The sequence below is a fragment of the Halichoerus grypus genome, chromosome 6 (genome assembly GCF_964656455.1).
Source record: "Halichoerus grypus chromosome 6, mHalGry1.hap1.1, whole genome shotgun sequence".
In the NCBI taxonomy this organism is placed as follows: domain Eukaryota; kingdom Metazoa; phylum Chordata; class Mammalia; order Carnivora; family Phocidae; genus Halichoerus; species Halichoerus grypus.
In genome coordinates, this window is record NC_135717.1 from 3,855,388 (window position 1) to 3,883,271 (window position 27,884).

The 27,884-nt window shown below is 59.8% G+C and overlaps 1 protein-coding gene and 1 long non-coding RNA gene across 3 annotated transcripts; one reads left to right on the forward strand and one right to left on the reverse strand.

Annotated features, from left to right (window-relative positions):
• Positions 1-27,865, forward strand: SLC29A4 (solute carrier family 29 member 4). Of its 2 annotated transcripts, none has more exons than XM_078074272.1 (11): positions 1-142; positions 15,137-15,319; positions 17,886-18,017; positions 18,241-18,354; positions 18,752-18,880; positions 20,540-20,614; positions 23,434-23,681; positions 24,296-24,434; positions 24,549-24,736; positions 25,637-25,877; positions 26,830-27,865. In XM_078074272.1, exons 2-11 carry the CDS (start codon positions 15,148-15,150, stop codon positions 26,967-26,969), a joined length of 1,578 nt encoding a protein of 525 aa, XP_077930398.1. In that variant the 5' UTR covers positions 1-142; positions 15,137-15,147; the 3' UTR covers positions 26,970-27,865. The 2 variants fall into 2 exon arrangements, with proteins under 2 accessions (XP_077930398.1, XP_077930397.1); XM_078074271.1 differs by lacking the exon at positions 1-142 and adding an exon at positions 11,590-11,812.
• Positions 13,206-23,613, reverse strand: LOC144382201 (uncharacterized). Its single transcript, XR_013448663.1, has 2 exons — positions 23,474-23,613; positions 13,206-14,468 (listed from the first exon to the last, which is right to left on the reverse strand). It is a non-coding gene; the product is annotated as an uncharacterized LOC144382201 (long non-coding RNA).
• Positions 27,866-27,884: the final 19 nt, after the last annotated feature.

Below are 27,884 nucleotides of genomic sequence, written 5' to 3' on the forward strand. Positions count from 1 at the left end.
ACATTTTCCCTGGTTACCCTGCTAATTTGCTCACAAGCCTCCTCTTGTAAATAGAGAGTACAAAGGCTCCCGCGAGCAGCGTGCCTGAGAGCAAATTCTGACTCCACGGGAAAGGCTTTAGGCGGAGCACAGCAAGCCCCAGGTAAGGCCCAGGTGTGGCTCAGGTGTGGCCTCGGCCGGCCAGCCCATCACGAGCGGGGTACCAGCTCGAGGCGCAGCCAGGCACCGGGCTCCAGCCCTGGTTCTGCCCCTTCCGCCGAGGCTGGCGGGGGGAGCTTGGGCCAGCCTCTGGGGCTCCCTGCATCCTCCTGTCATCTGCGAAATGGGCGTCAGATCAGTAGGACGCGAGACAGCGTGTAGGGGCTCTGGGAACGGAGGTGTCTGTGAGAATCTGGTCACCTTCATCTGGTGACACTGGGCTGGCGTCACTCTGAACCACCCCCACCCCAACCCCCCACCCCCCGCCACGGACAGTAGTCCACTCGCTCAGCCCCTTTCACTTCGGGAGCCCTCCTCCAGACCCAGCGCTGCCCCGAGACCCAGAGAGCAGCTAACCTCAAGACTCTTAGCTGTGTGATGCTGGACAAGTGCCTTCACCTCTCTGGGCCTTATCCCCACCTGTAAACCGGGCTGTCGTTGCAGGAAGGATTCCACGATGCCCGATACCCAGTGAGTGCTCACCAAAGTCAGGGGAGGCTCCTTGGAGGAGGGGACGGTGGCCCAGAGCCTTTGCAGATGAACAGATATTGGTGGGGTAGAGGGGAGTGTGCGATGACAGGCGGGCCCTCCAGGTAGAGGGAACTCCGTGGGTAAAGCTCGGGAAGGAGTCGCCTCCCTGTGGGGGAGGGGAAGCCACAGGAGACTGGGTGTGGCTGGGTGTCGGGGAGGGGGTGCAGGGGCTCGGTGGGCCAGGGAGCCAAAGGTTTGGACCTGGCGGGGAGGGAGGAGTCGGGGCTCCCAGCAGGCCCCAGGACCCCAAGCTTCCCCCACCCCCCCACCTCACCCACAGCAGCCATAATAAAGAGCTCTTCCTGCTCAAAGCTCCAGGAGCCAGGCCAGGCAGCTTCTGCCATCCTGGCGGGCCTCCAGCGGCAGCGGCAGCCCTGGGAGCCTTTATCCCAGCCTGCTGGCCGGCCTGGGGTGTGCTGAGGGGTGGAGACCCGGGAGGCCACTTGTGGCTTGGGGGCCCCAGTCCCGGAAGCCTGGCCAGGGTGCCACCCCTTTGATCTCCAGGCCTGGGGTGTGGGGGTCCCGGGCGCGGCGTAAGCTACAGGACAGACAGGGGTGGCCAGGTGGGACGAGCCTCAGCCTGGCTTTGCTGTGTGACCGGAGCCTCCCCCGCGTCCTAGCTTCCCCCCTGAGTCGCCGCCGTGCGGATTTGAGCAGAGCTCGGCTCCTAGCTGGTGTCTCTACGTGTCCACCCCCCCACCCCGTTCCCGCTCAGCACCACACGGGTGTCTTTGCCCTCTTAGGAGAGAATTATGGGCTTTGCTTCTTTATTTGATTTGCCTTTTTTGCCCAGATGGCTGGGCCTCCTCTTCTCCTGAGTCTGACAGCGGTGTCCATGCTTGGAGACAGGGCAGTATGCTGGGCTGACTCTGCGGCCTCGGGGTGACGCCAGCCAAGGGCCTTCTCCTCTCTGGGCCCCGGGGCCTGGGCAGCTCCAGGGGCCTTTCTGTCCGTGGTCAGAAATAGGTTTTGCCGCGTGGTCTCGGGGCCTAAGGTGCCTCAATAATCCCGTGTCCCGGGGCCACTGTGAGCCCGAAATGCGGTGCATATGCGGCTGAGACCCACCATCCCACCACTCACCTGCCGGCTTCTTCATCTCTAAAAGGGGGCTCAGGGGCACCCCGGTCTGTGCAAGAATCAGAGGAGGTGACGTCGGTGAAGGCTGCTCCCTGCACCAGGGGAACACGGAGGAGCGGAGACCCCCGTCCCTCTGCGATCTGCTGAGCCCGGCCCTGCCTGGCGTGTCCGTGGACAGTAGCCCACAAAGCCTCCCTCCCTCTGCCCTGGGGAGACTCCCGCTCCCTCCCCGGCTGTGTCCTGAGCAGGCCCCACACTTTGCTCTCTGTCTGGCTCTTGGCTGCAAGTACCGGTTGATGGGAAGAGTCTAATGGGCTTTAAGTTAATAAGTTGGGACTAAATTAGGTTTGAGCTCCGTAGGAAGTGGATGGAGTAGCCGCTGTGGCCCAGAACAGCCCCGCTGAGTGGGGACGGGCAGGCAGGGGCACCGCGAGGCGCTCTTTATTCTTCTTTCTCCTCCAATATTTTATTATGAACATTTTCAACATAAAGAAGATCCAAAAGAATTGTGCAGTGAACACCCAGATGCGCTGTCTCCATTTGCTCCGTTAGCTTTCTAGGACAGCTGTCCGTCCCTCCATCCCCCTCGCCAGCCACCAACCCATCTCGCTGTTTTTAATGCATTTCTAAGTCAGTGGCAGACATCAGTAAACTCCACCCCTAAACACGCGCATCATTAGCTAGAGGTCAATATTTGGTTTGGGTTTGGGGTTGTGTGTGTGTGTTTAGGCAGAATTTACCAACAGTGAAATGCACAAATCTAAAAGGGACACTCGCTGAGTTTTGACAGAGGCACACACTGTGTAAGCCTGAGCTCCGCCAAGATACAGAGCATCACTATCACCCCAGATAGTCCCCTACGCCCCCCACGCTTCCCGAGGGGCATCACCATCTTCATTACCTTAGAGCCGTGTTGCCTCGTCTAGAAGTTCCTATGAATGGATGTGTGCCCTTCTGTGTCCATGACGCCCTTTCACTCGGCACAGTGCTCTTGAGATGCCTCCTAGTTTTGGGGTACCAGTCGTGTGACCCCTTTTATTGCTAAGAACTACACCATGGCCTGGAAGGACCACAGTCTAAGCACTCATCTCCTGCTGATGGATGCCTGGGCTGTTGCCAGGTTTTGCTGTAGACACAGCAACATCTCAAAGGTGCCACTGTCCAGAGTAACAGACGTGGCTGAGAAATACTCCAGGCCATGCTCGAAACTCTCAGCCAGATGGAAAGGCTTCTAAGAATCTTAAAACTTGGACTCTCTCTGCTCGACTAGAGGGCTTCTAAAACTCTTAAGTGCCGTGTCCCGTAGCCCCAAACAGAGAGAGGATGTCTCAAACTGATGTGTGTGTTCGGCTTTTACCCATTGGAGGGTGTTGTAATCTGATACACAGGAAGCCCACGAGGTTTTCAAAGGAATCATACTGACCTGGACTGAGTAGAGCTGAGCCAAACCCCTGCTGGTGGGGTCCGAGGCCAGCGAGCTGACCTGTCGCCCACTCACCCTATCAGCCATTCCCTGAGGGTGAGTGGGAGGAAACAGGTGGGAGAGATCACCTGGCTCAGAACACCTTAGGCTCTGGGTTCTAGCCCTGTGGGCACTGAGGAATCATGGGAGACAGCAGAAGAAGGACACCTCTTTAGAAAGCTCACTCTGCCTAGGAAGTGGGTTGGAGGGTGGAGTGGCGAAAGCCAAGAGACCAAGGAGAAAGCCTTGGGAGCCATCCTACTGAAAGACGATTCTTTACAAAAATTTCTGGAACATCTGAGGCCATTTAGAACAGCACGTGGAGGGGCACCTGGGTGGCTCAGTTGTTAAGCGTCTGCCTTCGGCTTGGGTCATGATCTCAGGGTCCTGGGATGGAGCCCCGCATCGGGCTCCCTGCTCGGCAGGAAGCCAGCTTCTCCCTCTCCCACTCCCCCTGCTTGTGTTCCCTCTCTCGCTGTGTCTCCCTCTGTCAAATAAATTTAAAAATCTTTAAAAAAAAAAAAAAAAAGAACAGCACATGGAATTTGGCAAGTGAGGACAGCAGGTGCCCTGGCCCCTGGCAGTGGCAGCCCCCCACTCCCTCGGTCCACGAGGCAGACCCCAGCACGGCCTCTCCCAGCACTGACCTGGCTTTGCCACAGGGCCCAGACGACAGGACAGGCATGCCGCGGGCACCTCCCGCCCTCCCGCCCACCCGCCCACAGCCTGTCACCTGCTCCACTGATGGGGCCTTAATTGGCTGCATTTTTCATCCTGGCAGATGGCTGTCCTCCAAGGGAGGGTTGCTAACAGGGTCGGGAGGACAGACATCAATTAGCAGAGTGCCCGCTGCTATCAGTGAGGCCCGGGTGTCCCTGGCAGTGACACTAGGCCTGGCCCCGAGCCTCGCCCACCCTGGCACCCCGCAGGGAACCCTTTCCTGGCCCCGCACTCACTCCCAACAGAGGCACCATGAGTAACGGCAAACACACAGGATGCAGGGCCACAAGGCTCAGCATTGACCTACCGGCTAGGGACCTTTCTGGGCCTAGGTCTGCTCACACATAACCTGGGCGAGGACGCTAACAGTCCCATGTCCTAGGAGAGCTGGGAGATTTATTTGTTTTTTAAGATTTATTTATTTATTTGAGAGAGAGAGAGAAAGAACACACAGTGGGGAAGGGCAGAGGGAGAGAGAGAGAGAGAATCTTGGGCAGGCCCCATTGTGGGGCTCAACTTCACAACCCTGAGATCAGGACCTGAACCGAAATCAAGAGTCAGACGCTTAACGAACTGAGCCTCCCCAGCATCACGGCCCCACTTCCTCCTTGACACCAAAGGTTCTTCCTGCTCTGCAGAGCCCACAGCTGGGTAGGCCCTGAGGAAGGCTCCTGACCCGGCCAGCCGAGGGGATGGCCCGCCCCTCAGCCCCGAGACCTCCTCAGATACACCCACCCCTCCTGCCACCGCCGGCCCCTTCAGCCCCCACAATACAGCCCTGAACCCCCACACACACAACCACAAGCCCCTGCTCAGATCCTTTGGACACTGGGCAACATCATTCACATGCCCAGACTTTGGCCCTAATCTAAACCCCAAAGGTTCTCCAGTTGTTCCAGACCAGGGGTCCTTCACCCCCAAGTCCTCCCATCATTTGGTGCCATGAGGAGTCAGGGTGCAGAGAGCATGGGAACCAGGCAGATGAGGCAGATAAGATCTCTATCTCGTAAACATGTGTTTCGTTTTCCATGAGAAACACGTACACGGCAAAAAGCATTACAAATTGACCTGGGCTTATAGAAACAGTGGAGAAACAGAGAGGAACATTCAGGAACACTGTTCAATATTCTGCTACATTTCCTTCTAGTCACTCTCTATGTGGCGTGAGTATTCTGCGTGCGTAATTGTGTATCCTGCATGTCCCACTTAAAAAATGTAAAGCGTAGGGGCACCTGGCTCTGTCAGTTAAGCATCTGACTCTTCATCTCAGCTCAGGTCTTGATCTCAGGGTTGTGAGTTCGAGCCTCATGTTGGGCTCCACACATGTTGAAGCTTATTTAACAAAACAAAACAAAACAAAAAAAATTCAAAGCTTACAAAAGGCTACAGAAAGTTAACTAACTTGAATTTAAATTAAAAAAAAAAAAAGGCTACAGTAAAAATAATTGTCCCTTCTCTGACCCCAGCCCCACAGTCTCCTTTCTCCAAGGCAATCACTGTTACCTGCCAATGGTGCATCCTTCCAGAACAACCTGTGTGCAGGCAAGCACATCCATGTATGCTCTCCTTTGTAACACAATGGTTTCATACTCTATACACTGTATTAGTCAGGATCTCCAGAGAAACAGAACCAATAGGATGTGTATGTATATGTGTGTGTGTGTATATATATATATATACATATATATGTATAAATATAAACACATATAAATCCATATATAAATATAAACACATATAAATCCATATGGATATATATGGATTTATTTTATGGAACTGGCTCGCACAATTATGGAGACTGGCAAGTCCAAAATCTGCAGGGTGGGTCAGCATACTGGAGACCGAGGAAGAGCTGATGCTGTGGCTGAAGTCCAAAGGCTGTCTGCTGGCAGAATTCCCTCTTCTTCAGGGTTGATCAGCTTTCTGTTCTATTCAGGCCTTCAACTGATTGGGTGGGGCCCACCCACATTATGGTGGGCAATCTGCTTTACTCAAAGTCCTTGGATTTAAAGGTAAACCTCATCCAAAAACACCCTCACAGAAATATCCAGAATAATGTTTGCCCAATATCTGGGCACCATGGCCCAGCCAAGTTGATGCATAAAATTAGCCATCACACATATTTTTTTGAATCTTGCTTCTTTTTTTTTTAACAGCAATATATCTTGCAAATTGCTCTATATCAGTACAAATAGAACTGCGTCATTCTTTTTAATGATTGCATAGTATACCATTGTATAGATACAGCTTTGAACAGATATGCTAGTGTAATGTATAAATTCTTAAAAATAGAATTAATGGAACAAATGATTTCTGCATTCTGATGTGCCAAATTCCTTTCTATCATAGAGGTTGTACAAATCTACACTCCCACCCCACCGTGCGGGAGGGCCTCTTGCTCTCACCTTGCTACGACCTACTTCAAACTTTGGTTTTTGCCAAAATGCTAAGAGAAAAATAGCCTCTCAATATAGTTTTAATTTGAACTTTCTTACTAGGTGTAGAGTCGGGCAATTTTTCATATGTTGAAGCCACTGTGTTTTGGGTTTTGTTTTCTTTTGTAAATTGTCCGCTCATGTACTTTACCCATCTTTTCTATTGGTTGTTTGGTCTTTTCCATTTTGATTTGTAAGTGCTCTTTATATATTGAGGAAGTAACACCCATCATATGTGTTATCATATGTGTTGCAAATATTTTCCCCACTTGGACATTTAGCTTTTTCATTTTTTCATAATGGGTTTTTCCATGCACAAGTTTTATGTTTTTATTTTTATTTTTTTTAAATGTTTTTTTTTATTTATTCATGAGAGTCAGAGAGAGAGATAGAGAGAGGCAGCGGCAGAGGGAGAGGGAGAAGCAGGCTCCCCGCTGAGCAGGGAGCCCAATGCAGGACTCGATCCCAGGACCCTGGGATCGTGACCTGAGCCGAAGGCAGAGGCTTAACCATCTGAGCCACCCAGGCGCCCCACAAGTTTTATGTTTTTAATGAAACAGTCAAACGTGGTAGTCTTTTCATTGATGGCTTCTGAATTTTGCGTCTTATGTAGAAAAAACATTCTTTCTATAAGATTATCAAAAGCAAAAATCTGGAGTTTTTTCTTGTTGTTTTTGTTGGTGGTGGTAGTTTGGGCTTTAGCTTTGGTATAAGGCATGAGATAGGAATCCAATTTTACTTTATTTTATTTTGTTTTCAGATTATCACCCCATGCTGCAAACACCTCTCACACAATAATCCATCTTTCTCCCACCAATACAACAAGCTACCTTTGACAGTGTGTGCATTTGGATTGACTTCTGGAACTGCCTTCCGTCCCCTTGATCGGTTCATCTCGTGAAAGTCTAGCCCCCATGACTGTCAGTACAAGAGCTTTGTTTTAGGCTCAGTATCTAGCAAGTTTATTTCGATGCCTTCTCCTTCTTCTTCTTTAGTCTTTTCTGGGCTCATTCTTGCAAATTCATTTTCCCGTATGAATTACAGAATCAGTTTATCTAATTCCAAAGGAAGGACATCTTGCTGTTATTTTTACTAGGATGATGTTAGATCAGAGCATTGATTTAGAGAAATGACATGTTGGTCACAATTTTTAGTTTTCCTGGGGAAGAACAGGGCATGACTTTATGTTTATTTATTTTCTTCTGGGTGCCTGGCAAAGGTTTCTCTTTCTTTCTTTCTTTTTTAAATGTCCTTTTACAAGTTTCTCGTATAGGTATTGGATGTTTCTAATTAAGATTATTCCAGGGATAGGGGACGCCTAGGTGGCTCAGTTGATTAAACATCCGACTCTATTTTTTTTTTAAAGATTTTATTTATTTATTTGGGATAGAGAGAGCACAAGCCATGGGACAGAGTGAGAGGGAGAAGCAGGGTCCCCGCTGAGCAGAGAGCTAGATACAGAGCCTGATCCCAGGACCCTGGGATCATGACCTGAGCCGAAGGCAGACGCTTAACAGACTGAGTGCGCCCCTAAGCATCCGACTCTTGATTTCAGCTTGGGTCATGATCTTGGGTTGTGAGATCAAGCCCCACATAGGGCTCTGCGCTTATTGAAGATTCTCCTTGAGAGTCTCCCTCTCCCTCTGCTCCCCCCCACGCTCTCTCTCTTTCCCTCAAGTAAATAAATAATTAATCTTTTCAAAAATACATTATTCCAGGGATTTTTATCTATTTGGTTGCCAATGTCAAAGAATCTTTTCTTTCATTTCCTTTTTCTGATTGTCTCTTGTGCCTCAGGTGGGAGAGCTGTGGAAATCTCTTAAAAGGTTTTCATTTGGGTCACTTGGATCTTCCAGCTCTATAATCCTGTCACCTACAAATAACAATAATTCAACTTCTCTTTTCCGATTTCTAAATGTCTTATTTATTTCTCTTGTCGAGCAATATCAGCTAGGACTCCGAAGTGGGGGAGGGCAAAAGGGCAAATACCAGAGGTGAGAAATCTTACTTTTCATGTTTAAAGAGATGTGCCTTTGACTTGCCATCCACATAAAAATGCACTAATTCCTATTTTGTTAGGGTTTGTGAATAATTAGGAATAGATGTTGTATTTTACCAAATGCCGGCCAAACGTGGTATTTTACCCATTTTAGTGTCCGTATCAGTGACCATATGTTTTTTCTTTGACCTGTTCCTATGATGCATGATGTCAGTAGCGTTCTTACCATCCCTGCGTGGGCCACGTTGTAGACCCTGCTAATCAGTGTGCTCCTGAATTTTGTTCGCTGCTATTTCATTGAGGATTTTATACCGCTATTCATAGGTGAGACTGGCCTGTTGTTTTCTTAGAGAAATCTGCCAGGTTGAGAAAGCTCTTCTTTCTTTTTTCCCGTGCTCTGGAAGAGTAAAGTTGCACACTGTGGCTCCTTCTTCTTTAAAACTTTGGTAAAATTCTGCAATTCTGTGAACCTGCCCAACCAAGCCTGGGGTTTCGAGCAGAGGGGTAATAGATCTTTAGCAGAATCCTCTAGTTCCTGTCTAGTAATTGTTCTATTTAGATTCCTTTCTCTTCTGAGAGCAGGTTGTCTGGCTCATTTGTATTTTCCTCGAATATCATTTTACCCATCTTTTAAAAAATGTTGTGGCCTAGATGCAAAGTGTCTTTTGTATTCCTGTTTCTGTGGCACTAAGCGCTTGCCCCCTACCGGTTGCACGGTCTGGTGGTCCCTCAGAATCGTACATCCCGGGGGTGACTTAGGATTCCGCAGTGTGGTTACACAGACTTCCACTGGTTTCCCTGGGTTTTTCAAATATAACAATCACGTTGTCTGTCCCCCACCATGATGACTGTTCCTTACCCACTCTCCGAGGGTAATTGGGCTATATTTGCAATGCTTGGCTGTTACAATGCACATCTTCGTGTACAAAGCCTTTTCTGTATTTAGAATTATTTCCTTGGGCTAGATTTTCTGAATCAAAGGGTAAGCATGTTTTTTAGGCCAATTTACTTTCCAGAAGGGTTGTTAAAATTTGTACTCCCACCAGCAACCGCGGATTTAAAACCTAGGTCGGGTCATGCTTCTTCCTCCAGCTGAACCACTCCGGGGGCTGCCAGCCCTTCCCACTGCCAACAAGACCCCCCTCGGGCTGGTTTCTGCCCCGACCTCACCTCCCATCTCCCACCGGAAGGTTCTCCCTCCTCTGTTCCCGCTACACTGACCTTCTTTCTGTTCTTGAATATAATGAGTTTTTCTGGCTCCCGGACTTCGCCCTGGCTGTTCCCTGTGCCGAAAACACGCTTATCACAAACCGCCCCACAATGGGCTCCTTTCCATCACTCCGTTCAGGTGTCACCTTCCCAGGATGGCCCTCCCTGACCACTAGGCAATGATGCCTACCCCATCCCCATGGCCACACACTATTCCACCATTCTGTCCTGTTGTCTTGCAGCCATTGGATGCTTCCTGAAATGGCTACTTGTTTGTTGCCAGTGTCCCCCATTAGACTGAGACCCCATGGGGGCAGAGACCCCAAAGTGTCTCCTGTAGGGAGAGCAGTGTCTCATACACACTGGATAATTTTTATTTACACCCAGGAGAGCTTGGCGTGGCTTCCTGCATAGGCCCTTTCAAAGCTCCCGACCCAGGGGAAGCACAAGGCTCATTTACTTTAAGATCAATCACTTTGGGCCCCTGGGTGGCTCAGTCGGTCGAGCGTCTGCCTTCGGCTCAGGTCATGATCTCAGGGTTCTGGGATCGAGTCCTGCATCAGGCTCCCTGCTCAGCGGAGGGTCTGCTTCTCCCTCACCCTCTGCCGCTCCTCTCTGCTTGTGTTCTCTCTCTCTCGAATAAATAAAATCTAAAAAACAAATAAATAAGATCAATCACTTTGATCAGCTGGCCATTTCCCCTGGTCCAAACAACACGAGACGAAGGGCAGGGGGTGAGTCCCACCCTGAGCTCACATCAGCACCCTTTCACTTGACTTCACTCAACGCAGCATAATTCAGCACCCAGTTCAGTCCACCCTTCAAACAAATGTTTGGCTTTTACTGTATGCCAGGCACTGTGCTGAGCACTGAGGATCCAGACAGAAATAAAGCAGGGCCTTACTCGCAGGGGGCTGCCAGTCTCTTAGAAGCGACGGGCAAGGCTTTGAGAAAAGGTGCCAACCACAGTTATGGGCTGACCGGTCCCTCCGGAGCTTACTGCTGGATGGCAGAGGTGGGTCTCAGGGCAACAGGAGGAGCTAATCTGGTGAGAAGTGAGGGGAGGCATCCAGGCACGGGCCTGGCGGGTGCTTTGGCAGCCACCTCCTCTGATCCCATCCTGGTGGCTCGGTCCTGCATGAGGAGGGGGCTCACCTAATTCCCACGGACACAGATCCCAGCCCTAGAGGGACCCAGGACATGTCTACTTCTCACCTGGGTCCTTTTCTCACCTTGTGGCAGGACCCCTTTCTCTGCATGGACACCCCCCTCCATCTCTGGCTCATGTCCTGTGCCAGGGCCCCGGGTGGGCTCCTCTCTGCAATGTCCCCCAAGCCTTCACACAATCTCTCTTAAAACCATGTTATAGAAGAATAAACTGAAGCTCAGACAGAAGTGTGGGAGCTGCAGCCCTCAGCCCTGAGAGAGGCTCCCATCTCTTTGGGAGAAAACCGAGGCTCCCAAGCTGGGGGGAGGAGAGACTGGGCAGGGGCGGGGACCATGCGAGGGAGCCGCACAGAGCTTGGCGTCAACCCCTAGACCTGGCTGGAATCCGCGCACCTCCCGGTCTCCAGCCCACGGACTCCTACTCATCCTTCAAAACTTTGAGTCTGGCCACCTGCGTGACCTGTCGCACCCACTAACCTGGGCACGGCAGGCCTGCCCCCTCCCCAGAGGACCCAAGGCGGGAGGAGGGGGGCAGGGGGGTAGTGGGCCTGGGCACCCACGCGGGGAGGTGGGCATGGGGATGGCGGGCTAGATCAGACGCACGTCACCCCGGGGTTGGCTGGGTGCCACCACGCCCCTCCCCGGGGTGTCGAAGGCGACGACCTCAGCCTCGGCCCCGCCCCCGCCTCTGCGGACTCCCCGGGATGGGGAGGGCGGGGGCGGGGCTCCGCGCGGGGGGGGGCGGAGGGGGAGGGCGGGGCAGGCAGGCGGGGCTCTGCGCGGGGGGCGGGCCGGGGCGGAGCGCGGTGGCCCCCGCCGCGCCGGCCGCTGCTGCTGCGCCCCCCGGACACGCTCGCCCACCCGGGCCCGGCGGACCGCGGACCCGCGGAGGACGCCGGCTGCGCTGGGCCCGAAGCGCGGAGCGTGGGGCGCGGGCGCCCAGGGGTCCCGGCGCGGGGGCAGCGGGCACAGGCTGGGCCGGGCGCGCCGAGGACCCCGGGGCCCGGCCGTGCAGAGGTAAGCGGTCGCCGCGGAGGTGGCGGGCGGGGACAGGGACGGGGATGGGCTGGAGCGCGGAGACCTGTCGGAGCCTTTGTCTGCGGCGCGCGCGGCCCCACTCCGCGCTCCCTCCCCCTCCGCGCCGGCTCGGGGCAGCTGAGTCCAGGGGCGGGGGCACATGGCTCTGGGGACCCCGAATCTCCCACCCCACCCCACCCTTGTCCTGGGAAGAGGTCCAGCATCTGGACCGGGCCAGCCCCCCCCCCATCAGCCCATCTGCGAGCGCAGGACCCAGACCCAGGAGAGTGGCCAGTGGCCTCAGGCCATGCCCAGGTCTGGGAGCCACCTCCCTCCCTAGGCATGCCCAAAGGGTCCTTCCACCTGAAGTTCTTCCCTGGACCCCCTCTGCCCCATCTCACCTCATCCCCCAGCCAGCTCCCTCCTAGCTCTTGGAAAAGCTGCTGTAAGAGGCAGGGCCTGTGTCCAGGGGTCACCTCGTGGTGGCCTGGGGAGTCTGTCGTTTGCCTAGGGGCACAGGCCTGGGAACCAACTTTGTTGTTGATAGAGCGGGGCAGGCGGAAGGAGCCTGGGGGATGCAGAGTGCTGCCAGCCCTGGGACCCCCAGAAACCAAGGCCAGGGAGGAAGGGGTGGCTCTGGGCTGTGGGAGCCGCCAGCCAGCGCCTGAGGCCAGTGCATCCACCTCTCCAACGGAACTGCAGGAAGGGGGCGGCCGGGCGCCTTGAAACCCCCTTTTCTGTGGGCAGAACCAGCAGGGAGGAGTCGGGGCAATGTGTGGGCTCGGCTGTGGAGGCCTAGGCACCGGGGGCCAGGGACATCCAGGGGTGTCCAGATGGCTGGGGCTTGTGGCCCACGGTGAGTGTGAGGCCTGAAGACAGCCAGCAGGCTGGCTTTCCAAATAGAATTCAGGTTCCTTGTCCCCTCTGGGGGGACACACTGTAGAGGCAGAGCACAGCCCCGAAGGGGAGGGGTCAGCCTGGCCTTGGGAGCACATTCAGAAGCAGTGTCCACTCAGTCACAGTTGAAATGGGGGTGCCAAAGGCGCTCGATCCGGCTGGGACTCTAATGCCAAGCTGTGCGACCTCTGGCCTTGGCTCTGTGTGCAAAGTGGGGGCCTGTGAACCGGGCTTTCAGGATTGCTGGGGTCAGGAGCCCCCCCAGGCCCACAGCAGTGCCCGAAGCAGCGTCGTGTGTGACTGCTGAGCACCTCCTGTGTGCGGCCAGGCCTTCGGCCACCCAGCCACCCCCTCCCCCGATTTGTGAAGTACTTTCTCACCCTCCTTGTCCACAACAGAGAGGGAGGGAAACTGAGGCCCAGGGGTGGCCCACTGAGGCAGTGACTGGTGGTCTGTTGGCCAAAGACATGAACTGTGTCTTCTCAGCTACTCCCCAGGGGTGGACATTGAGGGGTCCTGGCAGGCTGGGGGGAGCCCGTGCACTCTTGGATTTTTTAAACTCATGTGTGTGTTTAGATTTTAACTAAAGAGGAACATGAGAGGAGGAGGAGTGGATTGGGGGACGATCTGAGGCTCCAGCTGTTGGTGTGGAGTCTGAGGGGTCTGGGGAGGAGCGAGTTGGCCTAGGCCAGGAGAGGTGGAGACGAGCCACCTCATGCACCCCCCAACTCTGCCACCAGTGAGGTCGTGCCGAGGGGCCTGGGGCCGCCGCAGGGGAAGCCAGAGCCCCCTGCCCACAGGAGGGCCCTGGAGCAGCACGTGGGGACAGTGGCGGGGCTGGCATTGTGGGTGGCACCCGCCTGCCTCACCGATGAGCCAGAGGGAACAGTGGGGCCGCCTCCTGGCTCGATGCTGAGCACGTCCGCCTTCCGGGTGGCGCGGCCAGGCGTGGCCAGGGCACTGCGTCTTGGGAAGCTTTGCGGAAGACCGGTCAGGGGTTCGGGGTTCGGGCGTCCTCCAGGGCACGGCTGGAGTGGATGGCAGGGAGGAGCATTCCATTGTTGTAGACCACTGCTCTGCCCCTGGCCCCTTCCCCAGCCTTCCTGTCTGCCCCGGGGAGGCCTGGAGGGCGGGGCCCGGGGTCTCTGAGCCTCCTGTGTGGGATCCTGCCCCAGGCCACCGAGCAAGGCCACGGTCATCCAAACCAGGCCCAGCTCTGTCCTAAATCCCACCTGGGCCCCCCAGCTCCAGATGTGGCAGGAGGCCCAGGCTGGGGGACACTCAGGAAAGGCACTGAGCCTGCAGGGGGGTTACGCCTGCTTCCCAGACCCCAGACAGAGAACCCCCAACCCTGTTCTCCATGCTTGTGGGAGGGGACTGGGGTGGCCTCGAAGCAGGACGGCTCCGGGCTCCAAGGCCCCAGTAAAAACTCTGTGCAAAGTAGGAAAGATGGATACACGGGGCCAGCAGGAGGCACTCGGTAACAGCGCATCAGGTCTGGAGGCTGGGAGCGGGTAAACTGAGGCAGGAGAGCAGGAGGAAATGAGACAAAGCATGAGCAGGCAGAGGTGGAGGGGCGGTGACAGGCTGGCCGCAGAGACGACTGGAGTAGTCCTGGGCACGTGGGATCCCTCGGGAAATGGGCCTTCTCCTGGCCTCTTCCGTGGGCTCCCGCACAAGCTCATGGGTGGGTCTAGGTGCCACGCTCAGTGCCCGATGCTCTAGTGTCCTGCCTGTGTCTCAGATTCTCCGCGAGGAGCTGCAATGAGATAAATGAATAAAAATCGTTAGAAAAACAAATTGATGGGGTGCCTGACTGGCTCAGTTGCTGGAAGGTGCGATCTCAGGGCTGTGAGCTCGAGCCCCACAGTGGGTGTACAGATTACTTTAAAAAAATAAAATCTTAAAAAAAAAGGAAAGAAAAAAGAAAAATGGATAACCCTTTTAGGGGAAAAAAACAAGACTCCCCCCATCCCCACGCCACAGTGGGGGTGTTTCTCCATCATGGATAAATTAGCTTCTTCCTTTCTTTTAAAGGTAAAGGTAGTAGACTTGAATTGAAGCAAGAGAAACTGAGGCAAGACCAAAGGAAGGACTTCCCGGCCCGGAAGGTGGTGGGCCCCGGAATGGAGGGCCGTGGTGCTTCGGAGTGTCCCACGGGCCTGGGTTTGGGTCGGGACGGCCCCCCTTACTGTCTGTGAGATGGGGGGTGGGGGGAGTGGCACCCTCTAGGCTCGCATGGCCTCCCCACCAGTAAAGTGAGTGAGTTCAGGCGCCTCCTCCCAGAGGGAAATGGTGCGTGGGACCCTGAGCACAGCGCGGGCACACACACCGTTCCATAACGTCGGTTGCAAAGCCCCCGGGGCCGGGGCAGTGGCCGGGGGCCCCCCGCACTCCCTCAGCCCGCCTCCTCTCCTCTCTCCGCAGCACGGGCTACCATGGGCTCCGTGGGCAGCCAGCGCCTCAAGGAGCCCATCACGGCGGGCACGCCGGACAGCAGCATGGTGATGAGCTTCAGCTTCGACGGCTGCCGGCTCGAGGAGGAGGCGGCGGGGACGGCTCAGGGCCAGGGCGGTGCAGCCGGGGGCGTCCCAGGTTTCACGGACTCTGGTGAGTTGGGGGGGGCAGGACCCAGGTGTGTGTCTGGCCCCGAGCCGGGATGGGCCGTGGGAACCCTCGGGGAGCCTTGGGTGGTCCCCGAGCGCAGGGCGCTGCAACAGATCAGGAGGGATCTGCCGTGGGGACGATCGAGCCGCGGTCTCAGGGACCTTACGCTGATGCCATGTGTCCGGGGCAGGTCACGGAGCCTCATCTGGTCCACCGGGCGGGTGGGAGGGCGCCCGGGGAATCACGCGCTGCCCCGTAGAGCTTCCGTCTGGAGGTGACCTGTTGTCGCTTTGGTCACCTTCGCTGGCCTCCCGTCAGTGGAGATGGGCAAGTGCCTGAAGGGAGGACCGATATGAGGTGCGAAGACTTGATTTTTGTCCTGGCTGTGTGACCTTGGACAAGGGCCTAAACCTCTCTTAGCCTCAGTCCCCTCACCTCGAGGAAATGGCCAGTTGCCTTTGCGACCAGACTTGCTGGGTAGAGGGCTGTGTGCGGGGCTGATGTTGGACAGGTTTGGGTTCAGCCCCATCCCTCTGCCAGCTTGGGGACCTGGGCGAGTTACCATTGTCTGGGCTTTGGTTATGTCCTCTGTGAAAAGGGAACGGTCCAGGAGCCACACTCAATGTGGCTGCAGCAAAAGCCCCAAAACATGGCTTAGGGCTGTCTCTGCACTCAGGAGGCCCCTGTGATAGCTCACTTTGGGGGGACTGTAGTTTATGCTAGCACCGCTCCAGGCTCAGAAGGAGGGGGGCTTATTCTCTGGTTCCGCCCCGTCTCTGCACATGGGAAGTGGAAGTCCTACTGGCCAAGCCCTGCAATGGGTTGCTCCCCCGTGCCTAGGCGGAGTCAGCTCTGGGCCCATCCCCAAGGTGCCAGGCGTCCCCTGGCCAGGCGTGGCACAAGATAGCATGTGGCCCTGGCAGCCGTGGCCATAGAAGTGGATGGTGGCCATGGCAGTGGTGGTTTTAACTATAGTGGCCTTGGTGATGGTGGCTGGGTCACTCAGGGTTCAGCCAAGAAACAGAGCCCAGTAGGAGATAAGCTAGACAGATGGTAGACAGTGTTGTCGATACGATGCAGGTGTAGATATATATATATATATATATATACACGCACACGCATATGGATTTATTTCAGAACATAACCAACTACAGTGGAGCCTGGCTAAGGTGGTCTGAAGTCCATAAGGAAGTCTGAAGTCCTGCGCTGTTCAGGGTCTCAGGTCTGGGAAGACCTAAATGTCTTGCCTGATTAGGTCAGGCCCACCCAGGGCAATTTCCTTTTGATTAACTTAGAGGCCACTGAGGAGGGACTTTAATCCACAAAATTCCTTCCCAGCAGCAGCTCAGTCAGTGTCTGATTGAACAACAAGGGATTAGTTCAGCCTGCCAAGTGGACCCGTAAAACTGACCCAGCACAGTCCACCCCTTGCCCGGCTTGGCTCCCAAACACAGCTCCATAACCACACTTAATCTCCAAATAAAGACACTGACAGAGTCATGCCACCCCTCTACAACCGAAAACACGCTGACGCTTTCCCTGGAAGATGCAAAGCCTGGCATGCCTCGGTCGCACCTCTCCTCTGACAGCCCATGATTTAAATCCTGAGATTTAACACAGGTGCATCCTCTGTTAGACGATGAGGTGATAAAGGGCACAAAACCCAAGCTTTGGGTTAATACCCATACACAAAAATATTCCTATCGAGGTAAGGGATAAATACCCACAAAAACGGGCCTTGCTCGGGTCTGAAGGGGTCACGTGGCCGTGGCTGGTGTTTATAACTACCTTTCTCCACTGCCCAGTCCTCGCCTTTTGCCCTCAGCTACTCAGCTGGTCATGTTGCTTTGCCTGGTGGAGTGACCCAGACCTTCATTTCTAAAGGTTAAGATCGGGTCGTTACCGTTTTCCATTGACTCCAGCCCCAGGGAGTGGAAGTCGTAGGAGATGCCGTGAGGAGCCTCTTGCGCTGCAGGGGTACTCCTATTCTGTTCCATCCCGGATAAGCCCCTGGTAGTCAGGATGAACCGCCCCAGCCAGGACGGCCACCCTCTTCTCTGCCTGTTGATTCAGGAGGAGCCCATCGTGGCCAGTGGCCGGTCGATGGGACTGTCGTGTGTCCGGGTAGAAGCGTTTCTCCCTTGGCAACCTGGACCCTCCCTTCGGGCCAGTGGCCGCGTTGCTGGCGGTCTCTGAAGGTCATAGGGGCTGGTCCCACGTCCACTCCCACGTCCACGTGCGCGCTCCCTGGAGGCAGGCGTGCTGACGGGGGAGCTCAGCCCCTTAGAGCACGGGCAGCCTCCCCAGCGTTTCGCCTCAGCTGAGTCTCCCAGCGGCCATCCACGGTTCCGTGAAGCCGGCTGCCTGTGGCCGTGATGGCGATGGCCGTGGGTGGTTGCCATGCCAGCTCTGGCCATGAAGCGGGGTGGTGGCCGCGATGCCGGTGGATAGGGTGGCAGTGACCGTGGTGGTTATGGGGATGGCGGTGCTGCGCTAGACTCTGGTCCTGGCACAGTGGCCGTGGCTTCGAGGGGTCCGTCCCCCTCTTACCTGCTGCCTCTGGGTTCAGCGGTCGAGGAGCCGGTGCCCGATGACCGCTACCACGCCATCTACTTCGCGATGCTGCTGGCCGGTGTGGGCTTCCTGCTCCCATACAACAGCTTCATCACCGACGTGGACTATCTGCACCACAAGTACCCAGGTGGGTCCCCGCGGCCGCGCCACCGCCGCAGGCTGGCCGCCACCCTCCCGAACCTGCTCAGGGAGCCCGTGTTATTCAGCTGCAGGTCGCTGAGGGACTCGGGGCAGCCACGCCCCCTCCCTGGGTGTCAGCCGCTTTGGGGCGGGGCGAGGAAGCAGCGCCTGGCGGGGGTGGGTGCGGAGAGGGGGCTCCCCCTGAGCGCCTGCTGCCGGCCCCCCCGCAGGGACCTCCATCGTGTTCGACATGAGCCTCACCTACATCCTGGTGGCGCTGGTGGCCGTGCTCCTGAACAACGCGCTGGTGGAGAGACTGAGCCTGCACACGAGGATCACCGCGGGTACGCTGCCCGCACACCTGGCCTGCCACTCACCTCCCAGGTTCCCGGCGCCTCAGTCTCCCCATGTGTAGGATGGGCACACCTCCTAGGAACGTTACAGGGTTCAGTGAGCGAAAATAGGGTCAAGGCCTTTGTGCATCCCCACATTTTGTCCTGGGGCCCCGTCTGCTCTTCCTGTCCCCTTCCTCTTCATGACGACATCCAGTTTCAAGGCCCAGCTCAAATGGTGCTTCCTCCAGGAAGCCTTCCAGGCACTTCCAAAGTGTCCCCGGCCCTCCCAGTATTAAGGAGAAAGGCAGACAGAGAGGGCATCTCTGACCGGGCTCTACAGGAAGGGTGGGACGAGGGGAGCCCCCGGCCCACTGCTCACTGCCCACCTCTCTGGCCTCTCCCCTAGGCTACCTCTTGGCCTTGGGCCCCCTCCTCTTTATCAGCATCTGTGACGTCTGGCTACAGCTCTTCTCTCGTGACCAGGCTTACGCCATCAACCTGGCCGCTGTAGGCACCGTGGCCCTAGGCTGCACAGGTAGGAGCCTGAGCGGGGACGCGGGCGGGGCTGGGGGGTTGGCGCCGAGCCTCTGAGTGAGTACCCAGTGCGGGCCGTCCCACCCCAGTCCCGCCGCCTGCTGGGGGTGCCCCACGCGGGGTGACGAGGGCTCGGTGCCAGGACGTAGCCACGTGCGTGCCCCCCACGCGTGCTCGCTCACCGTGAGCGCACACCCCCAGGGCCTCCTGCGTCCACTGGCACGTCCTACACAAAAGCGTGCCCGCGCACCGCACCTGCACGCCGCCCGCACGCGCACACTGCACATCCACAGTGCCCGTGCGCACCGAGCACACACTGCACGCGTCCCACACCCGCTGCGTGTCGTGCGGGCGTTGAGGTGGTCCCCACGTCGTCCCACGCATGAACTGCGCTTCAAGAACCATCTGCCCACGCCACCGTGTTCCTCTTGGGCCGTGGCTTTCTAAGTTATCTTTTTAACTTTTTATTTTGAAACTATTTCAAACCTATAGAAAGCTTACAGGACTAGCGCAAGGAACTCCCATAGACCCTTCACGTCAGCTCGCCGATGGCTGGCATTTTGTCACGTAGGCTTTCTCTCTGTCCCCCGTATAGATACGTATATGTTTCGCCCCTGAATACGTATAAATATAAAATAGTCTGTGTTTTCACCTTAAACCATTTGGGTTCGAGGGTGTATTTTCTAGAAGGCAGGACGTTTCTTCTATCGCGGTGATACGGCTGCCCGAGTCAGGAAGTATAACACCGCGCAGCGCTGTTCTCTGTGACCCGTGTCCACACTTCCCCAGTCGCCTCGATAACGTCCTTTATAGCGTTCTGTTCCTGACCCAGGATCCGATCCGGGATCACGCCCTGCGTCCGCTGTCACGTCTTTAATCCCCTTTAGTCCCGCGTGGTCCTCAGCTTTCCTCTTCCATGGCAGCGACGTTTGGAAAGGACCAGGCCGGTTGCTTTGTACTTTTTCACACTCTTTTTGAGCGGAAAGAAAAACATGGCACGCCATGAGCCAGTGAACGCATTTGCGTGAACGTGTGTGTTGATCCGTGAAATCAGGGCTCCAGGAAATAGTGTCCTCGGGTCTGTTTTGTTCTGTTCTATTTTGTTAAAAAGCAAATGCCGGGAAGGAGTAGGAGATCCTAGTTTTCCTAGTGTGACTGCCCCGGGCTGTCCATGTAGGCCACAGATTCGCCAACCTGCAGGGTCTGAGCCCGGGCATCTTTCCCCCCCTGGATCCTGCTGAATTTCTGCCCGTGTTGGTTAGGATGAGAGCAGGGAGGCCCTGGTAACCAGCTGGCCCAGAAATCTCAGTGGCTTCATAGAACTGAAACCACTATTTCTGGCTCTCGATGCGTGTCCAACACGAGGCCGGAGGCGATGCTCCACACTGTCGCTGGGAGCCAGGCCGCAGCGGTCCCCATCTGTCACACGGGGCCCCTTCGGTCACTGCCGCTGGGGGAAACCCCAGAAGTCCATGGGGGCTTTTCTCCACCTCGGCCAGAAGTATGCATGTTGTTTCTGCTCATATTTCATTGGCCAGAACTAGTCACAGAGCGTGGCCCCTGGCACATGCTGTTTGGTGGGCAGGGTGGGTGGACCCAATCCCTCCGCCACCAGGTGATGGTGGCATCTCACGGTCACTCCTCTGTCTCTCCCCCCAAGTGCAGCAATCCAGCTTCTATGGGTACACGGGGATGCTGCCCAAGAGATACACCCAGGGCGTGATGACCGGAGAGAGTGAGTATCTGCAGCCCCCCAGGAGGAACCCCCAGCGAGGGGCCACGCACTGGGCTGGGGACGGTGACCGCCGTGTCCCCCCGCCTGGCAGGTGGGGGGCAGGGACTCCAGGCGGGAAGGGAACGGCTGTGATGTGTGCACATTTGTACAAGGGTGCAGACCTTTGTGATGTGAGAAGCGGGGGGTCTAGAGGGACTTGGAGTGCTCGTGCGCCTGTGCACTGTGTGTCTGCTTGTGTGTGCGTGTGCGTGGGGGTGAGCCTGTCCAGACCTCGGAGCCCCAGACCCACGCGCTAACCTCTGCCCGGCACCCCCTCTTGGCTTCTCAGACTCACTTTCCCAAACCCACCTGTTCTGTCCACCTGCCCCTGCTCAGCGAATGGCACCCCCAAACCTGAAACTTACCCAGCACCCTTAGACTTGCCCTCCAGGCTGATCCCAGCACTCCAGCCCAGGTCCAGGTAGCCGGCTCCCCTCTGGCCCTGCTGCCCCCGCCCACATATCAGGGCCCCTTTGAAGCACCTTCCTCCAGATGTTCTCAGTCTTCTTTCCGTGCCCGGATGGGCCGGGGTCCACAGTGCGGTCCAGGTGGAAGCTGGGCCCAGTTCTCGTCTTCGGAGTAGTCTGCTCCTCTACCATGTGGGGGGGGTGGCCAGATGCCCCCAGGGCTCCAAGCCTTAGGTCTGTGGGGTTTGGTTCCAGGAAGGCCCGGGGCAGGCGGATCGCTTCTGTGTGTTTCATCAGGAAGTGAGCGAGGCGGCTGAGTGGTGCTGATTTGGGGTGGCTTAGGCGGCCAGGAGCCCCACATCCTGGGAGCAGCCCACAGTGGCCACGGCCCGCCTCTGCCAGACGCTGCCCAGGGGCTCGTGGTCACACCCCCCACACACATCCTGTCTGACGACCCCACCGCCCTCCCTTGTGATCTCGAGATCACACAGCCCCACACCCACACCTCCTGTCAGCTCCCAGCACGTGGACAAGTTGCTCCTCCTGAGCCCCTGCCTGCCCCCCCATCCTGCGCATTTTTGGCATTTTTCTGTGACTTGCTTGCAGTTCTCCCACCGAGCTCTGGGAAGGCAGGGCCTGTGTTCTCTCTGTTCCCACTGTGTCCCCAGGGCGGGATGGTGCGAGGCACACAGCGGGTGCTGTATAAATGCTCCTGGGGTGTGTGTATGAGGGAAAGGTCATCTGAGCAGGCACATTCTGTGAACAGCTCCCTGCATGTCTGGGGCTCGGGCCTGGGCCGGGGCAGGTGCGGGGCTGGGGGCAGGCCAGGTCTGGGTCGGGGTAGGGGCGGGGCTGGGGGCAGATCGGGTCTGGGCCGGGGCAGGGGCGGGGCTGGGGGCAGATCGGGTCTGGGCCGGGGCAGGGGCGGGGCTGGGGGCAGATCGGGTCTGGGCCGGGGCAGGGGCGGGGCTGGGGGCAGATCGGGTCTGGGCCGGGGCAGGGGCGGGGCTGGGGGCAGATCGGGTCTGGGCCGGGGCAGGGGCGGGCTGGGGGCAGGCCGGGTCTGGGCCGGGGCAGGGGCGGGGCTGGGGGCAGGCCGGGTCTGGGCCGGGGCAGGGGCGGGGCTGGGGGCAGGCCGGGTCTGGGCCGGGGCAGGGGCGGGGCTGGGGGCAGATCGGGTCTGGGCCGGGGCAGGGGCGGGGCTGGGGGCAGATCGGGTCTGGGCCGGGGCAGGGGCGGGGCTGGGGGCAGATCGGGTCTGGGCCGGGGCAGGGGCGGGGCTGGGGGCAGGCCGGGTCTGGGCCGGGGCAGGGGCGGGGCTGGGGGCAGGCCGGGTCTGGGCCGGGGCAGGGGCGGGGCTGGGGGCAGGCCGGGTCTGGGCCGGGGCAGGGGCGGGGCTGGGGGCAGGCCGGGTCTGGGCCGGGGCAGGGGCGGGGCTGGGGGCAGGCCGGGTCTGGGCCGGGGCAGGGGCGGGGCTGGGGGCAGGCCGGGTCTGGGCCGGGGCAGGGGCGGGGCTGGGGGCAGGCCGGGTCTGGGCCGGGGCAGGGGCGGGGCTGGGGGCAGGCCGGGTCTGGGCCGGGGCAGGGGCGGGGCTGGGGGCAGGCCGGGTCTGGGCCGGGGCAGGGGCGGGGCTGGGGGCAGGCCGGGTCTGGGCCGGGGCAGGGGCGGGGCTGGGGGCAGGCCGGGTCTGGGCCGGGGCAGGGGCGGGGCTGGGGGCAGATCGGGTCTGGGCCGGGGCAGGGGCGGGGCTGGGGGCAGACCGGGTCTGGGCCGGGGCAGGGGCGGGGCTGGGGGCAGACCGGGTCTGGGCCGGGGCAGGGGCGGGGCTGGGGGCAGACCAGGTCTGGGCCGGGGCAGGGGCGGGGCTGGGGCAGATCAGGTCTGGGCCGGGGCAGGGGCGGGGCTGGGGCAGATCAGGTCTGGGCCCGGGCAGGGGCGGGGCTGGGGCAGATCGGGTCTGGGCCGGGGCAGGGGCGGGGCTGGGGGCAGATCGGGTCTGGGCCGGAGCAGGGGCGGGGCTGGGGCAGATCAGGTCTGGGCCGGGGCAGGGGCGGGGCTGGGGGCAGGCCGGGTCTGGGCCGGGGCAGGGGCGGGGCTGGGGGCAGATCGGGTCTGGGCTGGGGCAGGGGCGGGGCTGGGGCAGATCAGGTCTGGGCCGGGGCAGGGGCGGGGCTGGGGCAGATCAGGTCTGGGCCGGGGCAGGTGCGGGGCTGGGGGCAGGCCTGGCCGGGGTCGGGCAGGTGCGGGGCTCGGGGCAGGCCTGGCCGGGGTCAGGGCAGGGTCGGGGCAGGTGCGGGGCTGGGGCGGGGAAGGGCTGGGGGTGCCGAGTGGGGGCTGGGGCCCAGGCCCAGCACGGCACCCTCCCCACCGCAGGCACGGCGGGCGTGATGGTGTCCCTGAGCCGCATCCTCACCAAGCTGCTGCTGCCGGACGAGCGGGCCAGCACGCTCATCTTCTTCCTGGTGTCCGCGGGCCTGGAGCTGCTCTGCTTCCTCCTGCACCTGCTGGTGCGACGCAGCCGTTTCGTGCTCTCGCACACCGCGCGGCCCCGCGACAACCGTCCGGGCTGCAGAGCCGGCTACCGTGTGCACCACGACGTCGCCGCGGGCGACATCCACTTTGTGAGTGTGCCGCGCGCTGCCCCTGCCAGGTCCCGGCCCGGCTCCTCCGGCCGTGGCCTCCGTCACGCTGTGGTCTGGGGCTCCTTCCCGCGGGCCCCCTTCCGTCTGCGGACCCAGGCTCTGCCCTCCGCGCGCGTGCGGCCTGAGGCCCTGCGGGCCGGCCAGAGCCATCCTGGGGGGCGGGGCGCCCTCTGGTGGCAGCAGGGCTGCACGGCCCCGGAGGGACAGCGTGGCGGCGGGTGGGGCGGCCCCTGGAGCCTGAGGGATGACCCCGGGGCGCCGGGCGGGAGGAGCCCCCTGCGCCCCTCGGTGTCCTCAGCAGCGAAGTCCTCCCAGAGGGGCCGCCCGGGGACCTGCCATGTCAGTGCTGGGACAAGGCCTGCAGTGGGGACAGGGCCCCTCAGTGGTCAGGAAGGTTCCCCAAGAAGCGGCCTCTGGGCGGAAACCTGACCCGAGTGGACGGGAGATGTGAAGGGTCCAGGGAAAAGCAAGTGCAAAGGCTCCGGGGCTGGAGGGAGCTCTGTGTTTGAGGGGCCGTGGGGGATGGGAGGGCGGGCGGGGAGCCTGGAGGGCCCCTCCCCACCCACACCCGACCGGCCCCGTCCTCCCTCCAGGAGCACCAAGGCCCAGGCCTGGCCGACGGCGGGTCCCCGAAGGACAGCCCGGCCCACGAGGTGACCGGCAGCGGGGGCGCCTACACGCGCTTTGATGTGCCTCAGCCGAGAGTGACGCGGAGCTGGCCCTCCTTCAGAGGTGGGGGCGGGCGATGCGGCGGGCAGGGCGGTCCTCTGGGCATTGCGGGTGGCGCCCCTGCCCCGGGGGGCCCACGCGGGCGCTGACCCCTGAGCCCTGGCCCTCCGCCCACAGCCCTGTTGCTGCACCGCTATGCCGTGGCCCGCGCCATCTGGGCCGACATGCTCTCCATCGCCGTGACCTACTTCATCACGCTGTGCCTGTTCCCGGGTCTCGAGTCCGAGGTCCGCCACTGCGTCCTGGGCGAGTGGCTGCCCATCCTCATCATGGCCGTGTTCAACCTCTCCGACTTCGTGGGCAAGGCAGGCCTGCAGCCCCTCCCCGGCCCCTGGGGGAAGAGGGGGCACCGCGGGGGCGGGCCCTTCGGGAGCCCTGGGGAGGGTCGTGGGGAGGGGCAGGCCCTGAGCTGAGGACACCGGCGGGGAGGGGGGCAGCCGAGCCACGGTGCCATCCCCGCCGCGGGCGGCCCCAGCGACCCTGCAGGGCAGCTCCCAACTGTCGGCCGTTCCCACAGGGCCGGCGCCAGCATCCTCCTTGTGTCTGTGCCCTGTAGCTAACGGGTCCCTGGGGCAGGTCTCCATAGACAGCACAGGAAGTACTCCCAGGGAGCAGGCACCTCAAAGGGGCCAGAAGAACGTGGGCAGAGTGCCCTGAGCTACAAGCGCAGGGTCAGGAGTCCCGGCTGGAGTAAGATCAAGGCTGCCGTCTCTGGGGCAGGCCTGACATGGGCCTTCTTCAGGTGAACGAAGAATGTGAGGCTCAGAGAGGGAAAGCCCTCTGCCCGAGCTCACACAGCAGAGCGGTCTGAGAAACAAGTCTGGTTCACGAGGGAGCAAGGCTTAGTTAGTGGGCTCGACTCCTAATCCTGCTACTTCCTGCTTCGAGAACTGTTGCAGGTGACCCTGACCCTCGCAGCCTCGAGGGCCTCATTTCTCAAGCGGGGTCAGGAGCCCATCCTGGGAGGGTGCGGTGAGGATTGAACGGGGTGGGGGGATCCCGTGCCGTGTTCAGATGGACGCCAGGCACGCAGCAAGGACCGTGTGTTGCTGTCACAGGGATTTGGTGGATTTACTGGTCAAGGCCAACAAAGGACAGGGACACACCCGGAGCTGGGAGCGTCTGGGGACAGGGGGCTGCAGTAGAGACTGGAGGGGCAGTGGGCTCAGGAGAGACGGGGAGCCAACGCGCCCGGCTCCCCGCAGATCCTGGCGGCTCTGCCCATGGACTGGCGGGGCACCCACCTGCTGGCCTGCTCCTGCCTGCGCGTGGTCTTCATCCCCCTCTTCATCCTGTGCGTCTACCCCAGTGGCACGCCCACCCTGCGCCACCCGGCCTGGCCCTGCGTCTTCTCTCTGCTCATGGGCATCAGCAACGGCTACTTTGGCAGCGTGCCCATGATCCTGGCGGCGGGCAAAGTGAGCCCCAAGCAACGCGAGCTGGCAGGTAAGGCCCGGAGGCCCACAAAAACCACGGCCACGTAGCCAACAGGTGCGTCTGGGTTGCAGAGTCAGGTCAGCCTCAGGGAGCTCATAGGGGCGGCACGTTCCCTTATTCCCTCATGCATCCCACAGCTGCTCGGTGAGCCCCGACTGCGTGCCAGGCCCTATTCTAGGCGCCAGGGGCATGGGGCAATGGTCCCTGCGCTTGTGGGGTCATGTAGCGCATTGAGTGGTGGTAAGTATGACAGAGAAAAACCAAGCAGAGAAATGGGATGGGGTCGTCGGGATGGGGAGTTTGCAATGTAAACGGGACAGTCTGGGAAGGCCTCCCCGAGGAGGTGACTTCTAGCAGAGACCTAGAGGAAGTGGTGAGGGAGCCAGCCACGGGGCAATACAAGGGAATAGCCCTCACGAAAGCCCACGGCAGAGCCCGCGGGGGGGGGGGGGGCGGGTGCCAGGGTAGGGGTGGGAGGCCCGAGGAGGGGCAGGACCCGAATGTTTGTTTGATGGTAGAGCCCACAGGGCCGGCGGGTGGATTGAGAGACCGGGTGTGAGACAGGGATCGGGGGTCGAGAAGGAGTCCCCGGGTTGGGGCTGTGCCAAGATCGCCGTCCACTGAGATGGGAGGGGGGTTGGGGGATGGGGCCCCGGAGTGTGTTCTGGGCACAGCGGTTCGAGAAGCCCTTAGACGTCCCGGATTGTCCATGGCAAGGAAGCACGTGGAGATGGGGGGCTGGAGACAGAGAAGCAGGCAAGGCCTGGGGCACCCCCCGAGTTCGCCGCGGGCGTAACGGTGCCCGGATGGCCGCCTCCCTGGGGGGCGGGCCGTGCTCACCGCTCCATGCCCGAGGGGCCGCGGCGGGGCCTCCGGCCCAGTGTCAGTGCCGCCGGGTGGGCCTCTGAGCGCCCCCGCTGCCCTGCCCTGCCTGCCGCCTCAGGCCCAGTGTCGCCCGCAGGGAACACCATGACCGTGTCCTACATGACGGGGCTGACGCTGGGCTCCGCCGTGGCCTACTGCACTTACAGCCTCACCCGGGACGCCCCCAGCAGCTGCTTCCACGCCTCCGCCAACTCCTCCTTCCCCGCCGGCCTCTGAGCCAGGCCTGGGCGCCCCCTGCCCCCCGAGGCCCGAGGCCCCCCCCCGCCCCTGCAGTGCCTGTGGGGCCCCGGCCGCCTCCCCGTGCCAGTCACGCCCCCGTCACTCCGGCCCCAGGGTTCTGCTGAGCCGTCGGCCACCCGGGGCCGCCCAGCACTGTGCTCCCCGTTCTGTCCCGTGCCTGCCCTTCACCCCCTGTGTGCGGTGGCCCCCAGGGTCACAGCCCTCCCCGGCCAGGAGAGCAGACCACCCCCACCCATGGCCCCCGACCCCAGCCCTCCTCCGCCAGGGAGCCCTCCTCACGGACATAAGAGGTCCTCAAGGAGCGGGCCTCTCCCCTCCCCCGGTTCCTAAACACTGATTCTCCCAAACAAAATGCACTTGCCACGAAGGAACCGTAGCCCGGGGTCTGAATGGCCTCAGACCGTGGTCTACGACCATAGCTTCGGCGCCGGCCTGGGTGCCCCCAGCCCACACCGAGACCCCCCAAGTACCCGGGCACCCACCTGACACCACAGGCCTGGGGGTCTGCACCTGCCCGGGGACCCCTGTCCACGTGTCTGGCTCCTCCGTCTGTGATACCACAAGGGGACACACCCTGGCTGAAGTCACTGCTTGACTGAGACCTTGATCCTCATCCATTGAGGCCCAAGGAGGGACGTGAGTCCCTGCGAGGAGGGAGGGGTGCGGGGTCCCTCCCCAGCCGGGACCCTTGAACTGAGGGGATTCTGCAGCATCTTGCCAAAGACGGGCTTTTCCAGGGGAGGACAGCCTGCCCTGCCACCCCCATGGCACCCCATGACCACCCCGCCCCTCCGTCTCCTGTCCCCCCCCCCCCGTCTGTCCACTAACTGTACCGCACTGGCCATTAAAAGTTGAAGGCAGAGAACTGCCCAGCTGCTGCCTCCAAGTAGC

Bases quoted from the DNA above. Each gene is read 5' to 3' on its own strand.
- SLC29A4 (XM_078074272.1), top strand. From the start codon at position 15,148: ATGGGCTCCGTGGGCAGCCAGCGCCTCAAGGAGCCCATCACGGCGGGC. The intron at 15,320-17,885 runs GTGAGTTGGGGG...CTCTGGGTTCAG, and splicing joins CCCAGGTTTCACGGACTCTG to CGGTCGAGGAGCCGGTGCCC. The intron at 18,018-18,240 runs GTGGGTCCCCGC...GCCCCCCCGCAG, and splicing joins TCTGCACCACAAGTACCCAG to GGACCTCCATCGTGTTCGAC.